General features: G+C 48.1%; 7 protein-coding genes across 7 annotated transcripts; 3 read left to right on the top strand and 4 right to left on the bottom strand.

Moving 5' to 3' along the window:
- Positions 1-154: 154 nt before the first annotated feature.
- DEU56DRAFT_911188 (uncharacterized protein) lies at positions 155-2,132 on the top strand (the record flags this gene model as incomplete). Its single annotated transcript, XM_041357262.1, has 5 exons — positions 155-829; positions 883-1,116; positions 1,168-1,359; positions 1,413-1,616; positions 1,680-2,132. The coding sequence occupies 5 exons, from the start codon at positions 155-157 to the stop codon at positions 2,130-2,132; spliced, it is 1,758 nt and encodes a 585-aa protein (XP_041209937.1).
- A 4,557-nt stretch (positions 2,133-6,689) lies between these two features.
- Positions 6,690-7,275, bottom strand: DEU56DRAFT_911186 (uncharacterized protein; the record flags this gene model as incomplete). The annotated part of the gene is made up of 5 exons (XM_041357261.1): positions 6,690-6,770; positions 6,820-6,878; positions 6,931-7,014; positions 7,063-7,126; positions 7,177-7,275. The coding sequence occupies 5 exons, from the start codon at positions 7,273-7,275 to the stop codon at positions 6,690-6,692; spliced, it is 387 nt and encodes a 128-aa protein (XP_041209936.1).
- A 1,794-nt stretch (positions 7,276-9,069) lies between these two features.
- DEU56DRAFT_794989 (thioredoxin-like protein) lies at positions 9,070-10,156 on the top strand. Its single transcript, XM_041352820.1, has 6 exons — positions 9,070-9,126; positions 9,182-9,202; positions 9,258-9,359; positions 9,412-9,790; positions 9,847-9,971; positions 10,024-10,156. The coding sequence occupies exons 1-6, from the start codon at positions 9,094-9,096 to the stop codon at positions 10,072-10,074; spliced, it is 711 nt and encodes a 236-aa protein (XP_041209935.1). The 5' UTR covers positions 9,070-9,093; the 3' UTR covers positions 10,075-10,156.
- A 2,018-nt stretch (positions 10,157-12,174) lies between these two features.
- On the bottom strand, positions 12,175-13,797 carry DEU56DRAFT_754815 (squalene epoxidase-domain-containing protein; the record flags this gene model as incomplete). Its single annotated transcript, XM_041349855.1, has 5 exons — positions 12,175-12,225; positions 12,281-12,431; positions 12,489-12,579; positions 12,636-13,011; positions 13,066-13,797. 5 exons carry the CDS (start codon positions 13,795-13,797, stop codon positions 12,175-12,177), a joined length of 1,401 nt encoding a protein of 466 aa, XP_041209934.1.
- A 2,398-nt stretch (positions 13,798-16,195) lies between these two features.
- On the bottom strand, positions 16,196-17,739 carry DEU56DRAFT_754814 (uncharacterized protein; the record flags this gene model as incomplete). Its single annotated transcript, XM_041349854.1, has 8 exons — positions 16,196-16,304; positions 16,503-16,526; positions 16,560-16,825; positions 16,891-16,927; positions 16,982-17,078; positions 17,122-17,221; positions 17,271-17,388; positions 17,627-17,739. 8 exons carry the CDS (start codon positions 17,737-17,739, stop codon positions 16,196-16,198), a joined length of 864 nt encoding a protein of 287 aa, XP_041209933.1.
- A 2,066-nt stretch (positions 17,740-19,805) lies between these two features.
- On the top strand, positions 19,806-23,878 carry DEU56DRAFT_266626 (uncharacterized protein). The gene is made up of 17 exons (XM_041345367.1): positions 19,806-20,156; positions 20,218-20,242; positions 20,333-20,572; positions 20,643-20,884; positions 20,944-21,016; positions 21,071-21,096; positions 21,147-21,225; positions 21,280-21,336; positions 21,392-21,440; positions 21,514-21,555; positions 21,604-21,639; positions 21,702-22,089; positions 22,243-22,568; positions 22,619-22,858; positions 22,913-23,083; positions 23,148-23,313; positions 23,374-23,878. Exons 1-17 carry the CDS (start codon positions 20,057-20,059, stop codon positions 23,730-23,732), a joined length of 2,619 nt encoding a protein of 872 aa, XP_041209932.1. The 5' UTR covers positions 19,806-20,056; the 3' UTR covers positions 23,733-23,878.
- A 9-nt stretch (positions 23,879-23,887) lies between these two features.
- Positions 23,888-25,479, bottom strand: DEU56DRAFT_267111 (UbiA prenyltransferase family). The gene is made up of 8 exons (XM_041345370.1): positions 25,263-25,479; positions 25,053-25,205; positions 24,877-24,994; positions 24,740-24,828; positions 24,585-24,681; positions 24,495-24,531; positions 24,180-24,422; positions 23,888-24,123 (listed from the first exon to the last, which is right to left on the bottom strand). Exons 1-8 carry the CDS (start codon positions 25,345-25,347, stop codon positions 24,043-24,045), a joined length of 903 nt encoding a protein of 300 aa, XP_041209931.1. The 5' UTR covers positions 25,348-25,479; the 3' UTR covers positions 23,888-24,042.
- Between the last annotated feature and the right edge of the window lie 871 nt (positions 25,480-26,350).

The following is a 26,350-nucleotide window of genomic DNA, read 5'->3' as shown; positions in this document are numbered from 1 at the left end:
AGTCGCGTCTTCTATGATACTTCCTAGGGATCTGCGCTCCCCATCGCGGGCCACCCCAGGTAATGAATCCCTTCCCTCCTTCCCCCCCTTCTAGCGCCCAATGTTTGCTAATAATCAACATACTAGCTCTCAGCGTCGCCCTAGTGGTGCAGTCATGATTCCAGGTGAAAACACTAGTACTGGGGGCTATGATCAGGATAGCGGTCAACAGCAAATCACAGAAGCTTACCGCAGACCAGCACCTCGTCCATCGCCGCTATTCCCTGGTAACCACATGCTGCCGCAGGTTGACGAGTTTTTTTCGGGCGGTTTACAACAGGATTTAGGCCAACAAACACCAGTGCCGCTGATGAGGGGCCCTCAACACGAAACACCGTACCATGGCCATAACTCACACACCCCATTCACAGGCAGCGAGCCATCGTCGCGGTCACAATCACAGGCTCCTAGTGGTTCTCGTGAGGGGGGCTACCAGCAAATCTACTCATTCCGTCAGCCTCAACAAGGAGCACCATTGCGAATGGATCCTTACCAGCACGTTCCAAATACACTTGAAGATCAAGTTCGGGATCTCAATGCGACCGTTGCACGCCTCGTCTCTGAAGTCGCCAGACTGACAGAGTCGAATGAACACTTATTGAACATAAGTCAACAAATCTGCCTCGATAATGCACAGATGTCAGTTGCCCACGAGAAGCTGACCGGTACACATGAAGCTCTCACCTCGCGTGTTGACGAACATGATGATGCTCTCAAGAGCTTGGCTGAGAAGCCGGCACAAAAGAAGGCGGCCAGTAAGCATGTTTCGAATGAACATCCTGCATTAAAAGTAAGCATTCAGAGACAACCACATGTAAAAGAAACTTACTAGTCGTTGTGAAGCGTTTGATACAGCCGATGTTTGCCGACCTTTGTGGCATTGAGTCGTCCTTGGGGAGGAATAAACGAGCAGATGCGTTAACACGTGTAAAGCCATTAGAGAGCGGTGAAGCTTACAAGACCGGGGAAGATGATGAAGCGAAGACTTGGCACCCAAACTGGATTGGCCACGTTGACGATGAAGTAAACGCTAAGTTCATAAAGGAAGTCATAGAGCGGGTCTATGACAATGAGAGGGTAAGAGAAAGTCCTCAGAGTTGGTAGTACTCACATAATCATATTTTGTAGATCCGCCGTGAAAATCCTGCGTTAAAGAATGACATTCCTGACGACGACTTCGATAAGGAAACCATCACGCTATGCACCAAAGACTACTTCCGCAACGTACACAAACAGGCCGTGACTCGTACTGATCCGTCAAAGATTGAAAAGGCTAATCACAAGAAGACTAGCGGGCGTCAGAGGGGACGGCGTGTCACAGTAAGTATTGTGCATTCTAATGCTATAATCAGTTGACCCACCATATAAAACAGGTGACCAGGAACCGTCGCGAAGCTGCAGTGGCCTTTGAGAAAGAGACAGGAAACTTGGGTGCGGTCGCAATGATCGACACTGATTACGCGTCAGATATCTTGACCACCAGAGACCTGAGTGAGGATAGTAAGGTTAGGAGGACGATGTCGGGAGCAGGGAATGCTGCGAAAATGGCCGTTGGATTGCAATGGCGTTCTCCAGACGTAAGCATCATATTGTCGGAACTGCGAACATAATTGTACTCACTTGATATTAATCACTGGCAGTACGTCGCATTTTTGCGATTCCTCACCCTCCGACATATGAAGAAGTATGACGCTGACGAGCATGAACCAGCTGTCAATGCCAGTACCTCGCGTCCAACGAAGCGCCGCAAAACCACGGAAGGGAGTACCAGGACAAAAGTCTATGTGAAGAAGACCTTTGATATCAGCCCCAGCCAGATGGATGAGGACGCACCACTGTCTGCAAAAAATAACCTGCCATTCAAGAATATGGTTGCGAAGCACTGGAGGAAAAATCATCCAGAGATGAAGACGCTTGACGGAGTTCCATGGTTAGAGGGATTCTGGACTGCCCTCCAAGACGACGACGTGATTAAGGAGGACTATACATATTTGCAAGAGCTTGAGGAGTGGCACCTGAGACAGGACAATGGGGGAGACGAAAGCGGGGGAGACGAGAGCAGGGGAGATGAAAGCAGGGGCGACGAAAACTAAGGAGGATGCGGGTGTAACGCGCTGTTAGCATAACGATCACTAGATTAATATTAACTCTCGTCAACGTCCCATGAGTTCAACAATAAAAATTTACCTTAGCGAGATCAATAGTTGCCCAAGCTTTCGTTCTCTCGTGACCAATTGAAACAACTGTCATTCCCAGCTGACTGATAATCCAGTCAGGGTCAATGAGGTGTGGGAGTTGTGTATCGTTGTTGCGATACTCTCCGAGTCTCCACAGCCGGACATTGACAGATGCGCTACATAGAAATCATCAATAACATCCTCGTAGAGTTTGAATGCGCTCACAAGGTTCTCCAAATATCTTCGCATTCTCCTGTCCAAGGGACAAACCAACGCATGCGGACAAACCACATTGGACTGCCAACACCACGGAAGTTCTGCGTGTACTGAAAAATTTCTAGGACCTCACCGTATGCATGTATTGGAGCGGCGTCAGTCTGAGGGATGAGAACATGCACAAATGAAGAGTTATTTGAGCCGGTGGTACGAGACGCATTGTAGCGCTTGCCACGAATGACAACATAGTCAAAGAAGACGGCCATGTGATCTAAGGGAATGCTGTGAGGGACAATAGGAGCATCATAGCGGCAGTGAACAGGTGTAAGAGGAAACCGAATGCAAATAGTGCGGGCCAGTAGTCGATATGTGTCTGACGACATTTGCTTTGTCTGGTGACGAGGGCTTAAAGTATACATCTGACTAGCTAATGGTAACGTAAATTAGAAGCTGTTTAAACAGTGATGACAATAAAAAAAACTCACCATCAGCGCTCGTATCGTCAAGATCCCGAGTTAAGGCTGTGAGCCCTGCGACGGTACCTCGTTCTTCATTGGTGGCCTTGAGCATGTGCGTAGCGGCTTGACGAGGAAGTGAATCTTCAGGATAGGTTTGTAAAGTGTACGTCTAGATAACAGATCAAAGTATAATAATATCAATTCATTTGCGATCTTACTTACCAGTCTCCCGATCTCACATGTCCTTTGGAATTCACGGAAAAATGTCGTTTCGAGCTCACCATTCGCGTGATTGTTTGTCTTGAATGATTTCAACACCTTATTGAGACGCTCAAATAAGAATGTCCAAAAGTCGTGCAGGGGGCCAAAATTGCGACAACAGGCGCTGATGTGGGTAGCGAAATGATGGTTAGGTTTGATAACACCAGAGCCGTAAAGCTATATACAACCTTATGAGCAACAGGGTTTAATGAACACTCAGCGACTTACGTGTATGAGCTCCACGTTGTACTCTCGTATCAAAGCATCTGCACGATCAATATCGTCATCCGATAACTTTCGTTGAATCAAGATACGGAGTGCTGCAGACAGCTTCAGAAAATTCGCCGGATCATCAGGATGAAGTGAAAATTTTGCGTCTTCTAGATCATCGGCTTCGTCTGCCTGAGTAGGTCCTGCAGATTGCGGAGGGGGAGGAGGAGGAGGTCGTGCACTGCCTTCACACAGATCATCAACGATCTGTGATATAGCCTTGCGCTTTTTAGATCCCTAGAGGAATAATCAGTAAGCAAGAATAAGTTCAAATATATAATTACCTTTCTAGCGCTCTTTTCCTTGGCCAGCCTCTCTTTTTCCGCCTGTTTGGTGAGTGCCGCTTGTAACTTTGCTTGTTTCTTCGCTTCGGCGGCAGCTAGCTTCTCTTGCGCTATCTTTGATTTGGCAGCTTCTAGTGCGTCCTTGCCTTGCTTCTTGGCCTCAGCTAAAGCCTTCTTGTCGTCAGCCTTACGGTTCGCCTGTACATCCTTATCGGCTTCGATTCTCTTGATTAGTGCAACACGCTGTTGAAGGACTTCGTCGTCAGCATCCGAGGGAAGACATGTACTCCAGAGCTGGGGGATCTGCAGGCGAACTGTAAGTTTATATGTATGTTGAAACATAAAGTCCACTTACAACTATCGGTCCATAGACGGTAGCCAAGAGTAGCCACTGGTCGGCGGTGAGAGAACCACCGGACGGCATCCCTATGTCGGTTGGAAGCTTGCCGCACGACCCCGGAACTATGAACTGAGAAAAGAGGTGAGCTATTGTAATAGTATGAGGTAGACACCTAGAGTACATCAGCGAGCATTTCGTGGAATATTTGTAGCTCGTGATTGGCGCGTAGTATCTTGGTTTGCACCCAGATATTATAAAAATGTGTTTTGACGAGCCCTGAGTACGATTAAGATCACGCAAATAACTGAAACTGTAGCAAGACATACCGAGAAAGAGGTTATGCATCGGATCTATCACAATCTGCTTGACAAGGTCAAAATAAGGAAGTCGAGCAAGTTGCGTGTATCGTGTGGCGAACTCCTTTACGAAATTCTTGCGTGCAGCTGGATTATCTAGCTTTCGATAGCGTTCGCCTAGTTCACGCTGTTCTTGATTAGTTCGTGGTCGAAATGCTGTTGTTCAAGGCATGATCAGACTAGTACTACCATACAATATTCTCTAAGTCTTGGACTCACCGTCCTGCTCAAACGCCTGAGGTTTAGCTTTGTGAGCGGATGTTATCCAGCAAGCTGTGCAATAACACGTATGTGAATGGGATGCGAAACCCCCTATTTTGTGCGCTGCGGGCTTATCGCAAACAACCGCCACCAGAATAACACGTACAACACGACCTGAAGAGTCATATATACCACATCAGCATTATATAGTTTGATGACAAAAGATGAAATCACCTTCAGGGCAAGATTCTGTTGGAACCTTAACACCAAACTTCCAAAGGCGTAGCAGATCGGACACGATTGGTCGAAGGTAGCGCTGAATTTGATCCGGGTTCTGTTCCTTCGGGCCTGGTAGGATGCTCGTGCACATTAGGTTTGATGTTCGGTAGCTAGGACTACAATTAAGTACTAGTATATTCAATGAAAATAGATAACACTCACCGATATTCTGGCGGTAGGTTGCATATGGAAAATGAGGTAGGGCATGACGAATGCGATGGTGCGATATTGCTCCGGATGTATGAAAACCTAGATATGTATTAATAGTGATTTATAGTTCACAGTTACGTGCCAGTGACTTACCAGTCAACGCCTAGGTTAACACCTATACGAAGTTCACCGTGTGTACCGTGCTTCTCGTGCGCAAGGTTCGAAAAGAAAGGTGCTCCGTCGGGGTCTTTGAGCTGGGTCTGACACATATCCCCATCAAAGATGTCTATATACTCGCCTGGTGTGCGAGATTTCAAGCGCCAGCCATCTAGCAATGCTTCAAGGCCCGGGATCCTTAGTAGCGACTTGATCTGATCAGAAATAGGAAGATATGGGTACTTTACGATCGGTGTTTTCGTAGCACGCTGGTTTCCGCGCTTCGTTGCATCTGGAAGGAATAGATCCACTCCACAAAGCGTGCAAATGTCGTGTGATTTCGTGGATCCAGCAGGGGGGAAGACATCGCGACATGTAGGACATACCGGAAGGACAAAAATGCTCTTTTCGACCCCCAGAACACGATGGCTTGATTGCAGTGTGATGAAAGGAGTGTCAATTGCTGGAGATAGGGCCACGAGGATACATCCGAAAATAGCCAGTAAAGTGTTGCACGCTGCTCGTGGAAGATGGAACTGTAGGTGTAACCATGAGACCAGCGCATATATCGTGATCAGATGAGGGGCAACATCTGTAAGGTCCCTGTCGTGTGCTGAGTTGAAACCGTCCTCCGGCATGAATGGATCGGGGTCATCCTCGTCTGGATCCATGGGAGCTATTACGAGATTGTCGTCGTCCTCGTTTTGATCATCAAACGTTCCATCAACGTCGATGTCTAGGTCATCGAAACCATGCTCATGCTCTAGAACTTGACCGTCATCTTCATTTCGGATCGCTTCAAAAGCATTTTCGATCTGCCGGTTTAATTCATGCTGTTCTGGGTGAGGTAGGATGTGATGCGCTTCGTGTGAGGTGAGGGGACGTGCGCCTGAACTGGTAGCTGCGTTATATGCGCTGAAATGTTCAACAGCATCGAGCAAGGCTTCAGGGCTATGGAAATTCGGTCCGAGATTGGGCAGAGCGGTTCCGTGAGTCATGAGGTCCACGTCTTCTCCAGTCAAAAAACCGTAGTCTAGCATTTCCTGTTCGACAGGGGATTCTGAAATACGACGTGGGTCCTGAAATTGAGCATCGGGAGACAACAGAGCCTGCGGCTCGTGCAAAGGGACCGAATATCCACGAAGAACTGGCCCAGTGTCCAGTGCAGCACTTGGCACAAACCGTTCTCCGACCCGCTTGAATTGGGCCTGCGATGCAACAGTTTGTTCTCGCAGATCACGCCGTGCATGAGCACGCGCAGTGTGCTCTTCTATGAGGGCTCCTTTGCACCTGAAAGCCTGGCAGTGACATCTCTTCTGTCGCATTTGATGGGAGAATTCCGATGAGCTGTGTTGAGGGCAAAGGGGCTTACAGATGATGGGATAAAGCTAAGGCAAGCTCAGGCTGGTGATGCGCTGCGACGTTTCGACGCGTCGAAAATCACGTGGTCTTTTTTTCATTTTTCGTCTCATTCGCATTTGATTCGCATACATATAGAACATTTAGTATTTAGTGATACGGGATTTGTGCGACACAAGGGGACTGCCAGGGCGTTTGACGCCAACGCTCGTATTTACAACAGTCTGAAAAAACGATCAGCCAGAACGTAGTAATATTTGTATAGCAACAAACCTGGTCTGCCGCAGCATCTCCTTGCTCTACTTCGGACTCCGGCTCCGTCACGCTATCATCTGGGGCAGGAAGGTCAGCGATGTGATTTCGGAGGATGGAAAACAATGTTACCGATGGGTTTTGCGGCGACAGGTGGTTTCACAGGAGAGTGGTCAATTCCCGGACCAATGAATGTTCGCGGGTGTTGGGGAAGCGCTAGAAAACATATCAGCAACATCTGACACTGAAAATATGTGCATATACCTTTTTCCTTGGGTGTCTCAGGAGATTTCGTGCTTGTGCAAGTGGATGGTATGAGTTCAATTGTCTAGCAAGATGAGACGCTAATTTTTCGATGGTAAGTAAAAAAAAACATACAAGGGGGCCAGGTACGTCTGGAATAAATGTGACCCGTATCGTTTCTGGGTACTTGAGAGGTATTTCGAGGCGTATGGTGTTGTCTTCGAACATGAGCATGATTCAGATGCGAAGTAGGTAGTAAATAAAAGACTTAACGATTTTTGTGGTGATTTGACCCTTTGGGCTATCTCGACGTCGGGATACATCTTTCGAGAATGCCTGTACCATGGTTAGTGTCTGGTTTAGAACGCTGCCCGGACATGTATGGTTTGGTGGTGAGAACGTGTGTCTGCGGTCTAGTTTGGGTCTGTTTACACCGTGTCGTTTCTAACCACGGGTCTGTTTTTCTACAAAGTCAAACAGCTACGGCCTCCAAATTACTCAAGTCTGGTTTGTGTACAGATACATTATAAGGCGCAGTTTGTGTCTGGATACACGACTCATCCACATCCAGATAGAGTCTGGGCAGTTTGTCGTTTCCCCAGTGACTGTCGACTCCTTCTTCGAATTATCTTCCTTGAACAATATTTCAACCACGATTAGATAACATGCAGACAGCCAATTAACAAGTCGCTTTCTTACCGGCCTCGGATATGCATCACTGCGCTGCAAGGTAAGTAGAGAAGCACGATAGTAATGAGTGAATAAGTCCGACTGTCCGACCCCAAGACTTCTGCCTTCTGCCAACGAGGAGCTCTGCCGGGTTATGAGACAGGGCCCTGCCCTTTAGCCACAAGGTAGAAATACTGCTGATGCTCACCCTTACACGAATCTCTCACACAAATTGACAGGTCCTGGCTCTTATCGAAGCCGCTAAATACTTCGAGGATCCGTAGTATGCCTTCATCAAAGGGAGCGAGCCATGTGAGAATGTCTTGAGCATGCATCACTCCGCACCTCGTAAGGCTCGAGACCGTCACCGAACGTGACATAGGTATAACACCCACCCATGCCTGTTCCCGAGAAGTCAAGCCTATGGGAACAGGGAAATTCCCTGTCGGGATGGGGTATAAACTAGGCGAGGACTCGGAGTTGAAGGCGCCCAAGTTCGCCAAATTCATGAAATATGTTCACCGAACGCTGGAGCGTCCGAGCTTGAAGCAAACCTATGATGAGGTATGTATACCTCTATGCGAAGTTGCGAACGACTGATAACTTACTCTGTGTATAGGGATTTGTGATCAGTGATCACATTATTCAAGACGATTTTCGCCGAGCGTATACAACGAACATGTACCTGATGACAGATGCTAGTTTTGTACGACAAAGCTTTCTAGCTGTCAGAATATCCAGCCGGATAATAGATAAACCACACAATTAACAATCTGCAAGAAAAGCTGTACGACAATGACCGTAGAGATACATCGAAATCTTACAAGTGCATAGCAACTCCTCCATCTCATCCCACTATCATCATCGCTGTCACTGTCACGAGACAATCACGAGAAGTCGGTGAGACGGATTTCATATTGGTGGCTTCCTCGATCGAGCACGGTGCTGCCAACGATGAGCAGGAGCTCTGTCAGCATCAAGGCAAAGGTCGGCAGATGCCGAACGTGTGTTCTCTCACTGCCTTCTCCTAGGTGCCTCCGCAACTCAAGTACTTATTCACGTGTTGGCTTTTTAGGTTCGTACATATCTCAGTCGGCAACTTGATGCGAACTACCAGGAACCAGCAGGCGCTAGATTTCAGTTAGCGACTGACTCATTCACCATGCCACCGGCATATTACTGATTAACAAGAATTCTGAAGATCCGAGCAGTAAGACCCGTTCCCGCAAGCAGCATGCTCAGATTTCTCCCTTCCTGATTACCAACAACTCTAGTACCAGGAAACGATGCGATAGCAACTGATCTCACAAAGCTCTGCTTGTCACGCACATAAATATGAGAGCTTAATTCTGTCCAAGTCACCTAACCTACTATTAAACCATCATGTCTGAACAGCTGACTTTTTACTTTAACAAGGTGAGTTGAACGATGGAGAGTGAATACTTGTCTAAACCTGTAACTCCTCCCGCAGTTCTCGCACTATAGCCACAAGGTGAAATTACTGTTGATGTCACACCCATTCACGAGTCTCTGATGCAAATTGACAGGTCGAGCTGGCTCTTATCGAAGCCAATGCACCCTACAAGGCCCACCAAGTCGATTTCTTCAACTTACCAGAGTGGTTCCTCAAAGTGAATCCCGTTGGCCAGGTATGTGTAACGATGGCCTGTGTCTATTGCAGGTGAATGTAATATCACATAGGTGCCGGCTGTGGCATACGGGGGACCCAGTGTCGAACCCGATGATCCTTCGCCCCTGTCCGCTAAAATCGCAGAATCCGATGTTATACTCGAGTTCTTGGCGGACCTCTATCCAGACTCTGGCCTCTTGCCAAAGGATCCTGTTTTGCGTGCCAAAGTCCGTTTCTTCATCAATGCGAATGCTAAGCACATCGAGGATCCGCTGTACGCCTTCATCAGAAAAAACGAGCCATATGAGAATGTCTTGAAGGGGATTGAATTTATACAAGGCCTTCTCGAGGAGGGTAGTGATTTCACAGTTGGAGATCATTACACCATTGCAGATGCGTGCATCACTCCACACCTCGCAAGGCTCAAGACCATCACCGAACATGACATAGGTATGGCGCCCACTCATGCCTTTACCCGAGAAGTCAAGCCTGATTGATGGAAATAGGGAATTTCCCTGTCGGGATGGGGTATAAGCTAGGCGAGGAGTTAAAGGCGCCCAAGTTCGCCAAATTCATGAAATATATTCAGCGAACACTGGAGCGTCCGAGCTTGAAGCAAACCTATGATGAGGTGTGCATACCTCTATGCGAACGACTAATGACTTACTCTACGTTGTGTTTAGGAGTTTGTTATCACATTATTCAAGGCGTTTTTCCCTGCGCGCGCACAGTGAACATATACATGATGACAGATACCAGTTTTGCATGACAAAACTTCCTAGCTGTCAGAATTTGCAGTATATCCAAGCGAGTAATGGATGAATCATACAATTAATAATCTGTAAGAAAAGCTGTACGACAATGACTGTAGAGATACTGAGCAACTACTCCCCCATCTCATCTCCGCTATCGTCATCGCTGTCACTGTCCTCGCGCTCAGGAACATCAATGGGTTCTTTAACAGTCTGCCCCTGAACACATTGGGCTAGCCGTAAACCTTGCGCAATTCAAACCACAGCAACATTCCGTACTGCCTCGAAGTTCTGATCAGGCATATGCGACTACCACCAAGCAGCTCCGGTAAGCCCAGCTTCTTCCAGACACGGCGCTCTTCATATTGATTGCCGCAGCAGTATATCCGTAGCTTTGGTTTTGTCATATGCTGTCCTCGTGAGCTTCAGTGCCAACTTGGGAAGACTGCGGAGACTATACACGTTGGTGATGCGTGGTAGGCGTCGCATGTACGTCCATGATTATTGCTTCAAATCCATAGTCATTATTGCACTTCCGACCCAACACCCCAAGAATATCGAAACAGTGCCAAGTTTTGCGTTAGGGGATATCAATAACTGTATGTACTGTCGTCCAATTACAATCGCAGCTCATATTCAGTTGTAGTGGCCGGCTGATCATCTAAGAGTCTGTTGCCGAAACGGTAAACTAGTTTGCTGATGGTCCGCATTGATAGTGTCCAGTGTCCTAGCGTATCAACTCCTAGGGGAAGCTGCTATACATGTGCTTTGTGCACGGTAGATGGTCATCGTAAACGGCGTCCCCACACGGTTGGGTGCTTTCCCAACACACTAGCATCTTGGTGTACATCGAGTCTGTATCGATGACTCATTTTCCTACGCGGAAGCCGGGGACTGAATGTAGTTCTATGTGAAGACCATATACGAAGAAACATTATCTTCCTTCGAACGGTCTGGCTAGGGGAGACTAATGACTCCTGAGAAGATGACTCCCGCGTGGATTGTAGGATCCGATAAAAATGTTTGTTGGTCATATGGTGCGGAAGCAGGTTTTGGCTCATCTCTTAATTACACTCACTGGTTCTTCGTCGTTGATCGATATATGATGCGACGGAGATCACACTTCGAGATCACTCAACAACATGATCACTGGCCACGGAAGAAGGGCGTTTACAAAGTACAAGAGGAAGCTGATCCCTCGTGAATACGAACGAGAATCACAGGATTTCTTAATCGATCTCTGCCATCACTGACGCCTTGGTCTTCGGCCCAAATCCTTGGTGTTCTTAAGCCGTCGTATCGTGGAGGAACTTCTCTAGGCCATGGACCATCTCTAGCCTTTGGACTGTATTTTCTTGATCGAATCCACCCCTTGTAATCGCCATTTAAGTCTTTAAGCACCCCTATTCCGCTCCAAAGTGTTACCCTCGGAGATCTGTGGACCGTTACTGGGTCATTTTCACTTTCTTCAGTTTGTGATATATTAAGCCAGCAGTGTTCGTGGTCTCAATGTATTGTGCAGGGGTATATTGGCATGGCATGACATCAAGTCCAGGCGGTACGAAGCAATTCAGATTGTCGTCCACATTGCATATCTTCTTGACATATGACAGACTCGGAGGCGAAATGTGCGATTATGAAGGGCTATGGACTTGCAACTGTAGTCAGGCATGTAATAAGTAATCCATTTGATAGCTTCGAATCACCTCTCAAAGTGAGCGATGTGTCGCTTCTGAGTCGACCGAATCCGATACAGCAAAAGTCAACCGGTGCACCATGTTTTCCGCGAAGTTAGCTTGAAGTCGACGTCACTTCACATCGACTGTAATGACGACGTGACCACGGCGTGACTTGTTAGTGTCAAGCTATGGGGTATCGATAGCTGATTTCTGAGTGGCGAAGTCTTTGCTAGACTTGGAGCCTCTTGGAGCAGTGTTGGAAGCCTTTAATACGGGCGTCGCAAACATAAGAGTCTCTCGAGTCTTAGCTGAACTCTACCATCTGCGTTGTCTAAGCCGCCAATCCAAGAAGTTATGCATTACTATCTTACATTTCATACATCTATGTTAGGTCGCAAGGGGATCACATTTCCGCCCAAATCACCGGCCCCATCACGATGCCTATAGTCCACACCTACACCAAAAAAAATCAGCTGATATTCTCCAAAATGGGAATCGAATGTCCTCACGACGTTCAGTGCCTTAACCAAAAGCAACGGGTACTCGTAAAATTGCGGAGTAGATTTCTTTCCGGGTCTGAGATGGGTGAACATCACCCAAATGGAGTAAAATGCTATAGCAAGAGAACTGCGAGCCAGAAGTAATGGAGAATGAGTGATCCTGGGGAACAAGTTCAGCACAATCGTGATGGATGATGATCAATATCCTACTACTGACCCGGCTGCTAGTGACATGGGTTCCTTGGAATATTCGGCACCTTTCCCGAAGAACTTGAATGCCCCTTCTTGCATAATGTCAAACGCCTCGCCTACGTACAAAGAGGGTCATGAGCATTCAGAATTCAACAGCTAATATCGGACGTACCCTCGGCTGCGAATATACCAGCCCAACTCATGCTCATAACATTGATAGTGGATGCGAGCGGTTTTCTCATGTGGTGCCACTTTCGGAGGACGGCTGAGATTTCATTCCAGTTGCCAAAGCTCTCGATGTTGGCCAGAAGATCAGAGAGAATGACTACGTCATTTAGAGCAACCGTCATTCCACCCGCAGTTAGCGGGTGGCGCATATTCAATGAATCTCCCAAAAGAAACGCGCCCGCTTTGCTATATTCTCCTTGTTTTGTGGGCGGAAGATAATAATGGGGGACTCGGCGTACACGCGACGTTTCTAGAGCATTAAGAATGGGTACGCGTACCGACGATGGAAGTTGAGGAACAATGTTGCGCGTTATATGCTCCTGCAATTTTGATAGTAAGTGGGGGCGATGACTCGACGAGGCAGAACTACAAACCCTGAGGTCCACTGGCGGCGGATGTTTCAATTCGACCAGCATTCGATACTCGTTGTTGGGGAGCTCGAACAGGATGACCGGTCCAGCGGCTTTCAGGATGGCCATGGTGGCATACTTGGGCACTGGCAGCGTCAGGTCTTTCACAATCAGACCTGCCAAGTACCCCTTGTGTGAAGGCTCATACGGCATGTGGCCGAGGACGGCGGTTCTGAACTTGGATAGTGAGCCGTCCGCGAGAATAACGAGGTCAGCAAAGTGTGACTCTGGCCGACCACCCGCTTGGGAGGCATGAACACCTATTACGCGATGTGTACTCTCATCCTCGATGAGACTTGTTACTGTGGTCTCGATCACGTCGACGTTGGGCGCCCGCCGTGCGTGCTCGCGCAAGGCCATAATAAATCCTCCGTGGTCAAAGGCTCGTGCGTCATTGCCTTCAGGAAAGGGGGCGCAGATGCCCTGCTTTTCTCGCAGAACATGATACCCTAACAAAGAAACAGAACCAAGGTCTGCGAGGCATGCCTCGAGACCAAGCTTCTGGAGCGAGGCAACGCCGCCAGGCTGGAGCAATTCGGCGACGATACGGTCTGGCTTTGACAAGGAACGCTCAAGTAGAGCTATGCGCAGAGGAGCATGACGCTTGTTGCAGGTCTTTGTGGCAAGGGCATAGGCAAGGGCAGGGCCTGCTACACCGGCACCCACAATAAGTACGTCGTAAGAAGGGGAGATCATGGCGAGATGGATATGATAGGTGACGCTCACCTGGTATTTATTAGGAGACAGTCCTGCGTAGATGGTCTTTCTTCGGGTCAACCAGCACCATGAATGGCGCGTTTAAAAATAATCGCACGTCAGATAACCCAAGCTGAAGATTGTTGGACAGTCTGCTACCCTAGTATTCACTCTCGGTCCAAACGTATGTTCTCTCTTCGGCCTAATACCTGCTATATGAGTGGAACGTTTCACAAATATGCAGTAGATGGCTTGCCTGAGTAACATTATTTTGAGTCTGTAGCAGCTGCTCACACTTTGGGGTTTTCAACATTTTGCCTCTTGCAAGTTTTCAATCAAAAAGCAGATTGAGACCTGGCTAGAGCATTCCAGACCTAGCCTAGAGTGTTCCAGAGCACTCTAGATTACCTTTCGAATGTAATTCCACTGACGACAAAAGGTGGTAAAATGTCAGTTTCCCCCCTGTGTCAAATATTCATTCTGGGTGCAATACCTTCGGTGCCTGCCAGTTCGAATACGTATTACCTGCATCATAAATGGGACGTTCCAAAAAATATTCGTGCGGCAGATGGCGTCTACCCGGAGATTGTTGTTTGAACAGTATACCCGAATATTCACTCTCGGCCCAATAGGCATATCACTCCTCGGCTTAACACCTGCGAAATCGACGGGACAGCGCGGTATAACTCAACTGGATGATCTGCGGTTTGGATCGGGACTAGCGCTAGAAGAACGTTGGCAGGAGGCTGGATAAGCCGCCTCCGCTCCAGGGAGTTCCTGAATGACGGTCAATCTATCATCTTCTAATCGATATCTGAGGAATTTGGCTAACGGTAATCGTCTTGATGAGCTTCCGATACCTCACTCCAGGGCGTGACGACATCTCGTGTAATATCGTCTACCTCGAGACCGGCCATGATGCGACGAGAGCGTCCTCTCGTAGTTGAATGAAGATTACGAATGGTCAAAGACGCCTGTATACCATAACTATCATGATGGTATCAGCCTACTAGCTAGGCTCTAGGAAGGAAGGAACGGGTACCTTGAAGCATCTTTATCGATGGGCGTTTGTGTGCTGATGGTGCGCCGACCTCGTTCTCTGAGTCTTCAGATCTAATTGTCAATCTCATCATTGGGTTTATTCCCACTCAAACCAACTCCATTTGGTCCATCACGACGGTATCCTTTATAGCACTTACTATGAACTGCAAAAACCATGATACACAAGGTAGAGTCAGCAAATGAGTCTGAGTCAAGTAGACTGATCAGACATAATGATGGGAATACTAGTGACTGAGTACCGACGTTGCAACCAGTACTACTAGTAGCAATGTGTGGCCTAGACGGAAGAACAAAATCTTTTAACAATACTGAAACAGCGATGATAGGAGTGGGCCAGTACCGTCGCAGTCAAGAACTCCGGGTCGTAAGCCTTCCACAATATAACACGGGCAAAGTACACTCGGTTCCATGTGGTGGCCCGCTGTCCGTGAACATACTCGTTGCTCAGCTGACGTTAAACAAACCTCTTGCTGGGCGTAAATTTTGCAAAGCAACGACGAGCTAATTGAATCGTCGACAACGGTCGGCTTAAGTCCACCGGGAATTTTGCGAGCGTGAGATCTACTGTGAGTACAGTATCGACTTGTGAATGTACAAGTTTTACGGCTGGACTGGGTGCAGGTCTGCGACTGCGACATTTAAAGTCTGGGTACACGCTCGGTAAGTCTTGGTGCCCTCCCCAAATTGAAGCGGAGTTATTATGAAGCTCCTAGCTATAGGCTCATCACTCCCCCACCACCACATCGTTGCTGCAAAGATGGACCCGACATTCATGGACCGTGCTCAGCGTGCCGGCAGGGGCGGGCAGCAGGTGGTTGGCAGTGATACATCATACGACGCTATTCAGCCCCTGGCGACTTTATGTAAACTCCGCAAACCGTGCCGAGTGTTCACCCAGACTTTGACACAGTCCCAGACCTAGACTTTCCGCAGACTTGCACCCAGACCGGCCATTTCAGACTCGTCCTCATCGACTTCAAGAGCTGTTCCTAACTCACGACTGTCAACCGAGTCCGGCCGAGTGTGCTGTACACTCATGCACCACCACAAAATCTGTTGTCGACGGCGCACGTACGACATGGCCTCGTGTAAAGCTTGCCAGTCACTTGCCGCGTCGATCCCACCAGTGGCCGCGGTATTTCTGGCATGTGCAGATATCGTGAAACGCACTCCATTTACATAAATTTCGATTGAAATTTGATTTCCTTTATTGATTCTGCCACCAGAGGCTGAACGTGTTCAACTACTTAAGACGGGCGGTACTGATGATGGGGTGCGTGAGCGGGCAGGCGGTAGTGCAGGTTGGGTTGCGGAATATGGGACGATGAGTCAGAGGTCACCGATCATCTAACTGAGAGATCGTCGTTACATAAAACTCATCGGTTACTTGTTTCTTGTCTTTGGACGACAACGCCCAACTTAACACAATGCATTTGCGTTCATTCCTGATTTTATGACTCATGGCCATCATCTTTGAAACAGAACAGTACGGATTATGACGATTTCTGGTGCGCAGGTGGGTATCAAGTCAGAGAACTCGAAATATACTATCTAATGAAATACGAAACTAGATCAGAGGTGTATGCTTAAGCGGTCAACGATGCAAGTTTGAAGTAGTGGTCCACGACCAATCCAATACAGACCATAGTCGCGCCATAACGGCTTGCCTGGAATACAACACAACATTAACATGAGCGCACGTGGATATGTCAGTTATCCGTATCGTGAATTTCTCCCAGCAATCCTTGGGATCATTATGGTCAAATGACCATATGTGCCAGAGACAGAGCAGGAACGGCGCGATGACACTGATCACGTAGTACAGGAGACCCTGGCCGTTCAAGTACCCGGCACACAAAAGGGATACGAAGAAGGTTAAATCAAATAAACTCAGTACAGGACGAATGCCGTTGCCCAGACGGACCGCCATGGATTTGACTCCGGCTTTCTCGTCGTCCTTCTTGTCCTGAAATAATAAGAATAATATGATCAGCACAAGATGAATTCCGCAAAACCTTCGGGTTGAGTCACCTGACACGCGTAAATGGTGTCGTAAAGACATGCCCAGCTACGGGGGCGTTGGTCGACAACTCTGAACCCATCCGCCGTCATCCGCACTTACCAGCAGGATGCGATTGAGAAGTTCAGGATCATGCCCCAATTGAACTGACCCGTCGTCGCGACCCAAGCGATTGGGACGGCCCAGCTAGCACCAAAACCTTGGAACCAAATAAGTTTACATGATCTTTAATATTAATAAACTTTGGCCATATCGAGGAACAGAGAAGGTCAGTGCATCCAGCGCTTCATTAACGGATACGCCCCGCCACAAGCTGGGAGTGAAACAACACCGATTGTGCAGCTAAAAACATTCAGAGAGATTTTGAGATTGTTAGACATAAATTACTCACGCTCTTGAACCAGTAAGCGAAAACATATAAAAGACGGTGGCAAGGAGAACCACCAGAAGAACTGAACCCTCGGTCCTGGTGACAGCTCCCGATGCGATTGGTCAGCCCTTCGTACGTTCTGTTTCAGATAGAACAGCATCAAGAGAGTGGCGACAGTCGGGACAAAACTGGGACTTTGCGGTCAAAGTCGCGGTCGAGTATGTCATTTATGACACAGCCAGCGCAGTGTATTAGTATGCCCAACAACGCATAGAACAAGGTATTTTTCACGACGTCGCTCATAGGCAATGCCACATGATAGGCCGCCGACAGGGAGCCCCAAGCTAGGGATCAAATGTGAGTTAGAATGAACGAACAAGTACGCCAGCTCATCGTCTATCTTACCGAAGGGCCAAAACGTGGAGTCGCACCCTACTGGGAACAAGTGAAGCCTGGTGAGCTCGAACAATGATCTTGCCTTAGAGGGCATGGCGATAAGTCTGCAAGGCGGAAGAAAGCAATAGGATCTGAACTGTCAGTGATGCTCATTTTTATATTTGGGCACTTCCTGGAACGATCCCAAATACATAGCCTTGGTGAGTCGGTTCCGTGGCTGCCGATGGGGGTCAGTAGATCAATTACCACTATTCAAGCTTTGGCCCGAACACGTTTGTGGGTCCGATTCCATGCCATGATCTTGGAACCTGTGAACCGAAAAAAATTAGTTTATTGCCTGTCAAACCTACCGAAGGGCATCCGCGCACTAAACATAAGGAAAACACATATGCAAGATACGTACGACACATACATAATGCTTGGGCTGGGGACATTGTCTCGGTACCAGACATGATGGAGCAGGTCTAAAGAAGTCTGGTCTGATAATTAATATCGGATTGGGTATGAGGTATTTAGAAGTATTCACCATATCACGTATCATAAGTATCATCATACTATGAGTATGTGGTGCGGATACACGGCTGCCACATAAAACTTTGTTACATGACAATAGCAGGTAACATTGGATAAGGCATATCGCATCATAGAAGAGTTCGCAAAGGATAGAGATTGACGCTAAGCAGTAGATAGATTGTTCCGATTGTGTTTAATTTGGGAACCTGCCAGTGAGGGATCAGATATCAAGGTTTGAGTCGAGAAGAACGGTGAAATGGAATCTAGCGTTTGTCGTTGAGTGTGAAGCGGCATGCACGGGAAGCATAACCTAACCTCTGTTTGGACAGGCAATTAGTGGTCCCCGACTCCACTTTAGTGGAAGAGGGTTCTCTGCCAAGCAAATGAAGATTTCTCTGCAAACGGACCCCACGGTGGGTGTGGGAAACGCTTATAGAGTGTTCTGGGCACAATACCTTTGGTGCCTGCCAGTTCGAATGCGTATTACCTGCATTATAAATAGGACGTTCCAAAAAATATTCGCGCGGCAGATAGCATCCACCCAGAGATTGTTGTGCTGCCTCCACTCCAGGGAGTTCCTGGATGACGGTCAATCTATTATCCTCTAATTGATATTTGAGGAATTTGACCAACGTCTTGTTGTCAGTAATCTTCTCGATGAGCTTCCGATACCTCACTCCAAGGCGCGACGACATCTCGTGAAATATCGTCTACCTTGAGAGCGTCCTTTCGTAGTTGAATGAAGATCACGAATGGTCAAAGACGCCTGTATACCATAATTATGGTATCAGCCTACTAACTAGGCTCTAGGAAGGAAGGAACGGGTACCTCTATCGATGGACGTTTGTGTGCTGACGGTGCGCCGACCTTGTTCTCTGGGTCTTCTGATTGTCAATCTCATCATTGGGTTTATTCCCACTCAAACCAACTCCATCTGGTCCAGCACGACGGTATCCTTTATAGCACTTACTATACACTGCAGAAACCATGATACATCAGCAAACGAGTCTGAGTCAAGTAGAAGACATAATGATGGAAATGCCAGTGACTGAGTACTGAGTATGCACTACCGAGTTGCAACCAGTACTAGCAATGTGTGGCCTAGACAGCAGAACAAAATCTTTTAGGAATACTGAAGCAGCGAAATAGGATTGAAGCAGTAAGTCACTGTCGCAGTCAAGAACTCCGGATCGTAAGCCTTCAACAATATAACACGGGCAGAGTACACTCGGTTCCATGTGGTAGCCCGCTGCCCGTGAACATACTCGTTGTTCAGCTGACGTTAAACAGACTTCTTGCTGCGCGTAAAGCAACGACGGTCGGCTTGCGTCCACCGGGAATTTTGTGAGTGTGAGATCTGCTGTGAGTACAGTAGCAAGAGCTGTTCTAACTCACGACTGTCAACCGAGTCCGACCGACTGTCAAGTGCAAGTGACAGGCCTCTTTGTGTACTGTACACCCATGCACCACCGCAAAATTATCGGATTGTAACACGTTCCCCCCGTTGTCGACAGCGCAGGTACGACGTGGCCTGGTGTAAAGCTTGCGAGTCACTTGCCACGTCGAGCCCACTTGTACTGCTGGCATGTGCCAGTGGATGCAGATATCATGAAACGCACTTACTCCATTTACATAAATTTTGGTTGAAAATTGATTTCCTTTATTGATTCCCACCTGCAGAGGCTGTACGTATTCAACTTGCTACTTAGAGCTTTTACGCTAGTACTTTCTCTATTTGCTTCAAGTTGAAACGTTTCAGTCACGACGCATGTTACTACTGTGATACTCATTCTACCATATTACTTTCTGTTTGTTCAGCCGCAGCACTTTTGCTTTGCTTACAGTCTCAGGTCACCGTCTAAACAGTACTAGGTCAACCTTGACTTGGCCCCGATACCATGGTTAATAGGACGCGACGATGGGGGCCAGTGCAGTCTCTGCTCGCACTAGCACCACTGCTCATTGGATTACCATGGCTTGCATTGAAGCACCAGTATTGTATGTATTCTCGTCATCAATCCAACAATTGAACCTAGTCAACTTATTTTCATCCCGACAGCGTTACCTACGCCCATCGTAGACCAGTGCGTTATTATTTGGGTCCCGACACGAGTCAATGCTAACTGACGACTTTTTGTCTGTCCGTTGGACCTAACTTGAATTTCAACCACCAGATATGACCCCGTGACCTCCTTGCCTCAGCTCTCTGAAGCAACAATCCTCCAATATGCCAAGTACCTGTCAGAGGATATCGGATACCGCACACCTGGCACCCGCGAACACGCCCTCGCGGATCTTTGGATGACAGAGAAAGCTTTCCAGCTCAAAGAGGAGTGTGACCGTGTCGTAGCCGCTCATCCCGACCGTAAACTCGAATGTGAGGTATGGAGGCAAGAGGGCAATGGGAGTCATCGGTGCGTCGCCTGCTTCATCACTTTTAATACCCTTTCGTGTCTTATATTGCTTCCTGGGTCTGCCCAACAGCTTTGATATGATGGCCGCGCGGTTATACAAACGTTATGTCAACCTGAGCAATATCATCATCCGCCTGAGCGATGGCACGGACGAGGGAAAAGTTGATGCCGTGCTTATAAACTCACATCTTGATAGTACTCTTCCCAGTCCAGGCGCTGCAGATGACGCGCTTGCAGTAGGTGTTATGATTGAGTGTGTGCGGGTGTTGGTAAATACCCCTGGGTGGGAGCCAAAGCATGCAGTTATATTTTGTGAGTTTTTGTCCATTTACGATACTATGTCGGTAGAATCTGTGCTAATGCAGCCGTAGTATTCAACAATGCCGAAGAGTCTCTCCAGGACGGGTCGCACCTTTACTCGACGCAGCACCCCACTGCGTCTACGTGCGTCTCACCGTTATAACTCATATTATGCACAACCTCACACCATTCTTCCAGCGTCCGTGCTGTCGTCAATTTGGAAGGTCAGCTGTTCACATATACGGCATATGATGGAGCTGACACGGGTCTGTAGCTGCTGGCACCACAGGCCCTGAACTTCTGTTCCAGGCGACTTCTCACGAGATGATTCAGGCGTATTCACATGTGCCTCGGTCAGTTTTCTTGCTAATTTTCTTTCGAACTTGTGCTAATGCAAATGCACAAAGGCCATACGGAACAATCTTTGCAAATGAGATCTTCAGCTCAGGCGTGCTACTCTCTGAGTATGTCTCTCGTCCTCTCTTTATTTTGTTGCACTAATATGCATGCCGGTATAAGCACTGATTTCCGGCAGTTTGAGTACTACTTGAACGTCACCGGGCTTGACGTACGTCCGTTCTCTCTTCTGCCTACTATTCTTTTTCGTCCGTGAAGCTTCCAATGCTAACTGCATTGTGTAGATGGCAGTTGTGGGTAACAGCTATATGTACCACATGCGCGGGGTATGCAGCTTTACTACCTAATTAACGGGATATACTAATGTGTTACAGGATCTGGTGGAAAACATCGAGGCAGGCGTTGCACAGGTCTGTTCTGCGGACCTCTCAGAATTCACTCCTACTGATCCTGAAGTGGATTCTCATTCCAGCACATGGCCGAAAATACACTCGCATTGATTGAGCACCTTACCTCATCTGCCTCACCGCTGCCAGGGCTCGCATCAGGATACGGGCGCCCTAGTACCGTCTTCTTTGCGTACCTGGGGGTATTCTTGGTATATTCGTTCCGCACAGCCGAAGTGATGTACTCGCTGCTTTTCATTGCCAGTTGTGTGCTTGTCAGAAGCGCTAGCGGGTCAAGTACAAGAGGTGCAACGATGGCGAGGGCATTGCTTTCTGTAACCGCTGGAGGGCTGGGAGCTATTATTGGGGCGAATGCCGTTGCATTCGTGATGCAGCAGGTGTTGGGCCGGGGAATGAGTTGGTTCAAGGGCGAATTTGAGCCGTTGATATTATATGGCCCCGCGGCTATGTGTGGTGCGTGTTTTTATTTGAGCACGTACCATGATTTTCTGCAACTCCCCATCCTTGAATCGACTCTGGTGTCACTTGTTATTTTGTGCTTGGAATCTGTCTATTTTCTTTCAATGCTTTCCTGTCATCGTGACTCACACTAACGTTTCCCCACAGGAGCCCTCTTAAGTCAATTGCCTTTTGCCCCGGTCCCTGAAAAAGCCCTCCTGCACGCACAGCTCCTTGCATATGCGTTCTTGGGTGCGGCGGGCCAGCTTGCTGGTATTGGATCCAGTGTGGTGTTCTTCCTTAGTGCACTCTCGACATTTGTGGCCTTACTTGTTGACCGTGTGACTGGCTATTTGAGTGCCTCCGTCAAAAATGACAAGACGGAGGGCAATGACGGCTCGGTGAGCCTATGGACATATGCTCTAGGCCAGACCATCCCGCTGTTGACGGGGACTCAACTGACGTCTGCGACTTTGGTTGTGTTCGTACCGCTGGCGAGTGATTTATCTTTCCTTGTACCTCCCTCCTCACATCGCCCTCACAGACTGGCCGTATTGGCTCTGAGGCTCCGGCAGAATATATCATTGCTTCCATTGTAGCGGTCCTGGGCTCCTACACGCTTAACCTCACTACACCATTCGTTCATCGATTTGGTCTGCCTGCTCTGCGTAAAGCAGTCATAATTCTGCTCCTTGGAGTGGGCGTAATGATGGCAGTGTTTGCCAGAAAGGAGGTATTTGATAAATATCATCAAAAGAGGCTATTTGTGCTTCACAAGGAGGACGTAAGTGCCAGTTCCCGTCCGTATTGTATAGGAAACTGAGCGCGTATGGTCTAGTTGAACACACGCGAGCAACACCTCCATCTTGCAGCTGCGGATGGCGCGCCCGGCTTTGATGACCTTGTGCATGACATCACGGCACGCTTTGGCGCTGATGGGGTGCCCCCCAAGGCTGTTGTCATGGACGACTGGAATGGTGATTGGGATACGTTGTATCCGTTCTCAGCGGTGAGGCTTTAATATCCGTCTACTTATATGTAATGGCCAGTGCTGACGTATGGTTTATATATAGTTCCTCTCCCCATACAAGATTGACCTCCCACTAGACCCGGCGTATGACGCGCCTTGGCCGCCAGCAGAGCAGTTCACGGTTTCAGCTGCTAATGATACCCTTGACGAGAGTAAGGGAACGAGGAGTCTGACGTTGAAGATTGATCACCCAGGAATAATGTGGACTGGTGAGTCTCCCTACTTAAGCTCGTTACCTTGGTATCGCATATACTGAACTCTTGTTACAGTGATTGCATTCGATGCGCATGTCCTAGAATGGACGCTAGATAACAGCCCACCTGAGGAGTATGCGCGCCACCACATCAAAGAAGCGTCGTTCTACGGAACTGACGTGTGGACGGTGGACATGACGATCAAATGGCCGCCACCCCCGAACGCACATCCCAGATCTTCTGATGCGAACGGGATGAAGGTGAACTTCATCGGGATACAGGAGAAGCGCATGTGGCCTGCGAAAAAGGCTGAGGCGGATGGAAGTCAGGCAATGAAGCTCTTCAAGGAGTTTGACGCGTGGCTGGATGAGAAGACGGGCGGTAGTGTCGATGCGCTGATGATGGGGTGCGTGAGCGGGCAGGCGGTCGTATAGATTGGGTTGGGTTGGGAAATGCGGGACGATGAGTTAACATAGATCATCATCATCGTTATAACCGCCGTTACATAAAACTCATCGGTTACTCCTTTCTTGTCTTTTGGATGCATTTGCGTTCATTCATAATCTCAAGATTGATGAATATCCTCTTTGAAACAGAACAGTACATATCACACGGTAAGTAACATTCATATGATGATTCCTGGTGCACAGGAAGACATTAGGCTGGTATTGGTGTTGGCCGTCTATTCAGAGAACTCGAAACATATCATCTAGTGAAATGTGAAACTAGATCAGAGGTGTATGCTTAAGCGGTGAGCGATGCGAGTTTAAAGTAGTGGTCCACGACCAATCCAACGCAAACCATCGCCGCACCGTGACGGCCTGCCTGGAATACAATACAATATCAACATTAGAGCATGTTGATATGTCAATTGTCCATACCGTGAATTTCTTCCAGCTATCTTTGGGATCATTATGGTCAAATGACCATATGTGCCAGAGACAGAGCAGGAACGGCGCGATGACACTGATCACGTAGAACGGAAGACGCTGGTCGTTCAAGTACCCCGCATACATCATGCACACGAGGAAGGTTACGTCAAATAAACTCAGTACAGGACGAATGCCGTCGCCCAGACGAACCGCCATGGACTTGACTCCGGCTTTCTCGTCGTCCTTCTTGTCCTAAAATATTATAATAATAATAATAATATGATCAGCACGAGATGTCTTCACAAAAACCTTCAGTTGAGTCACCTGACAAGCGTAAATGGTGTCGTAAAGACATGTCCAGCTATGAGGGCCTTGTCAACAACTCTGAACTCATCCGCCGTTATCCGCACTTACCAGCAGGATGCAATCGCCACATTCAGGATCATGCCCCAATTGAACTGACCCGTCGTTGCGACCCAAGTGAATGGGACGGCCCAGCTAGCAGCAAAACCTTAAACAAAATAAATCGATATACTTTAAAGTTTTAAATAAAAAAACATAGGCCATACCTAGGAACAGAGAAGGCCAGTACATCCAGCGCTTCATCAGCGGATACGCCCCACCACAAGTTGGGAGCCCGACAACACCGAGTGTGAAGCTAAAAACAGTCAGAGAGATGTTGAGATTTTGTAGATGCGTTACTCACGCTGTTGAACCAGCAGTTGAAAACATGTAAAAGATGGCGGTAACAAGAACCGCAAGAAGAATTGAAGCCTCAGTCCTGGTAACGGCTCCCGAGGCGATTGGTCGGCCCTTCGAACGTTCTGTTCCATAAAACAGCATCAAGAGACCGTTGACGGTCAGGAAAAAACTGGGACGTACCAACTTTGCGGTCAAAGTCCCGGTCGAGTATGTCATTTATCACACAACCTGCGCTGTGTACTAGTATGCCTATCAATGCATAGAACAAGGTATTTTTCACGACGTCGCTCATAGGCAATGCCACACGATAGGACGCCGACAGGGAACCCCAAGCTAGGCATCACATGTGCATTAGAATGAACAAGTAAGTCATCTCATTGTCTAACTTACCGAAGGGCCAGAACATGAAGTCGCACCCAACAGGGAACCAGTGAAGCCTGGTGAGCTCGAACAATGCTCGGGCCTTGGATGGCATGGTGACAAGTTTGCGAGGCAGAAGTAGGATCCGAACTATTAGTGATGCTCATGTTTTATACCTATGGGCAAGCGCTTCCCGTAACGATCCCAATACATAGCCTTGATGAGTTGGTTGCCTGACGTTCCGTGCCTGTCGATGAGGGTCAGTGGATCAATTGGTAGGCACTGGCAATAGACTAACTTACTAGTAGTAGTACTATTTAAACTTTGGTCCTAACACGTTCGTGGGTCCGATTCCGTACCATGATCTTGGAACCTGTGAGCTGGAAAGTTTAGTTTGCTACCTTCGAAACCTACCGAAGGGCGTCCGTGTGCTAGATACAAGGAGAACAGATATGCAAGGGGATTTAGCCATACTAAATTCCCGGCCGTTGGTGAGACCGTTCAACTGCCGGTGCATACGTCTGACACGTACATAATTATAAGCTGGGGCGTAGAAGGCCATATGGACTCGGATGCTTGATCACGGCGGTACCAGACCGGTGATGGAACAGATCTAGAGAACTTGAAAGTCTGGTCCGATAATTAATGTCGGCCCGATTGGCATGGGTTGGTTGAAAGTACTTGGCCACCGTATCACGCGCATCGTATAAGCACTTACTATGCATGGGCAATATTCAATCATTGGGGATGCCTGGGGAGGCTCATGTTGGGTCATGTGAAGCGGATTCTTCAAGCTGAAATTCAAGTTGATCCCCGACAGGGAAGTTCAACTGCCTTTTTTGGCACTCTACGTTCACCAACACCTGCGCCCTCTTCAGGGCCTTTCTCACAAGCCTGGACCTCATAGCTGCAGTGACTCCGTCTGCTCCATTTATGCATCTTGTGGCGTTGATGGGCGCTACATGTAACCAATTTCACAATTTCCGTTCTTTTCGCTGATCTTGATCAATGATAGGCCAATTTCACTAATATTAGGTGGGAATGGACAGGGACCACGGCTACATAGAATCGACCTGAAGGGAGGAACTACTTCCACTCAGTCGAAGAGATGGCTTTCG

This window comes from Suillus clintonianus (genome assembly GCF_016758775.1).
Source record: "Suillus clintonianus strain FC179 chromosome Unknown DEU56scaffold_24, whole genome shotgun sequence".
Classification (NCBI taxonomy): domain Eukaryota; kingdom Fungi; phylum Basidiomycota; class Agaricomycetes; order Boletales; family Suillaceae; genus Suillus; species Suillus clintonianus.
Note: the sequence above shows the minus strand (reverse complement) of the source record. Positions and strands in the feature narration are given on the sequence as shown.

Bases quoted from the DNA above. Each gene is read 5' to 3' on its own strand.
- DEU56DRAFT_794989 (XM_041352820.1), top strand. From the start codon at position 9,094: ATGTCTGAACAGCTGACTTTTTACTTTAACAAG. The intron at 9,791-9,846 runs GTATGGCGCCCA...TGATGGAAATAG, and splicing joins CATCACCGAACATGACATAG to GGAATTTCCCTGTCGGGATG. The intron at 9,972-10,023 runs GTGTGCATACCT...CGTTGTGTTTAG, and splicing joins TGAAGCAAACCTATGATGAG to GAGTTTGTTATCACATTATT.
- DEU56DRAFT_266626 (XM_041345367.1), top strand. From the start codon at position 20,057: ATGGTTAATAGGACGCGACGATGGGGGCCAGTGCAGTCTCTGCTCGCA. The intron at 20,243-20,332 runs GTGCGTTATTAT...TTCAACCACCAG, and splicing joins CCTACGCCCATCGTAGACCA to ATATGACCCCGTGACCTCCT. The intron at 21,441-21,513 runs GTACGTCCGTTC...TGCATTGTGTAG, and splicing joins TGAACGTCACCGGGCTTGAC to ATGGCAGTTGTGGGTAACAG.
- DEU56DRAFT_267111 (XM_041345370.1), bottom strand. From the start codon at position 25,347: ATGCCATCCAAGGCCCGAGCATTGTTCGAGCTCACCAGGCTTCACTGG. The intron at 24,682-24,739 runs GTATGGCCTATG...ATTTTGTTTAAG, and splicing joins CTGGCCTTCTCTGTTCCTAG to GTTTTGCTGCTAGCTGGGCC. The intron at 24,124-24,179 runs GTATGGACAATT...ATTGTATTCCAG, and splicing joins ATAGCTGGAAGAAATTCACG to GCAGGCCGTCACGGTGCGGC.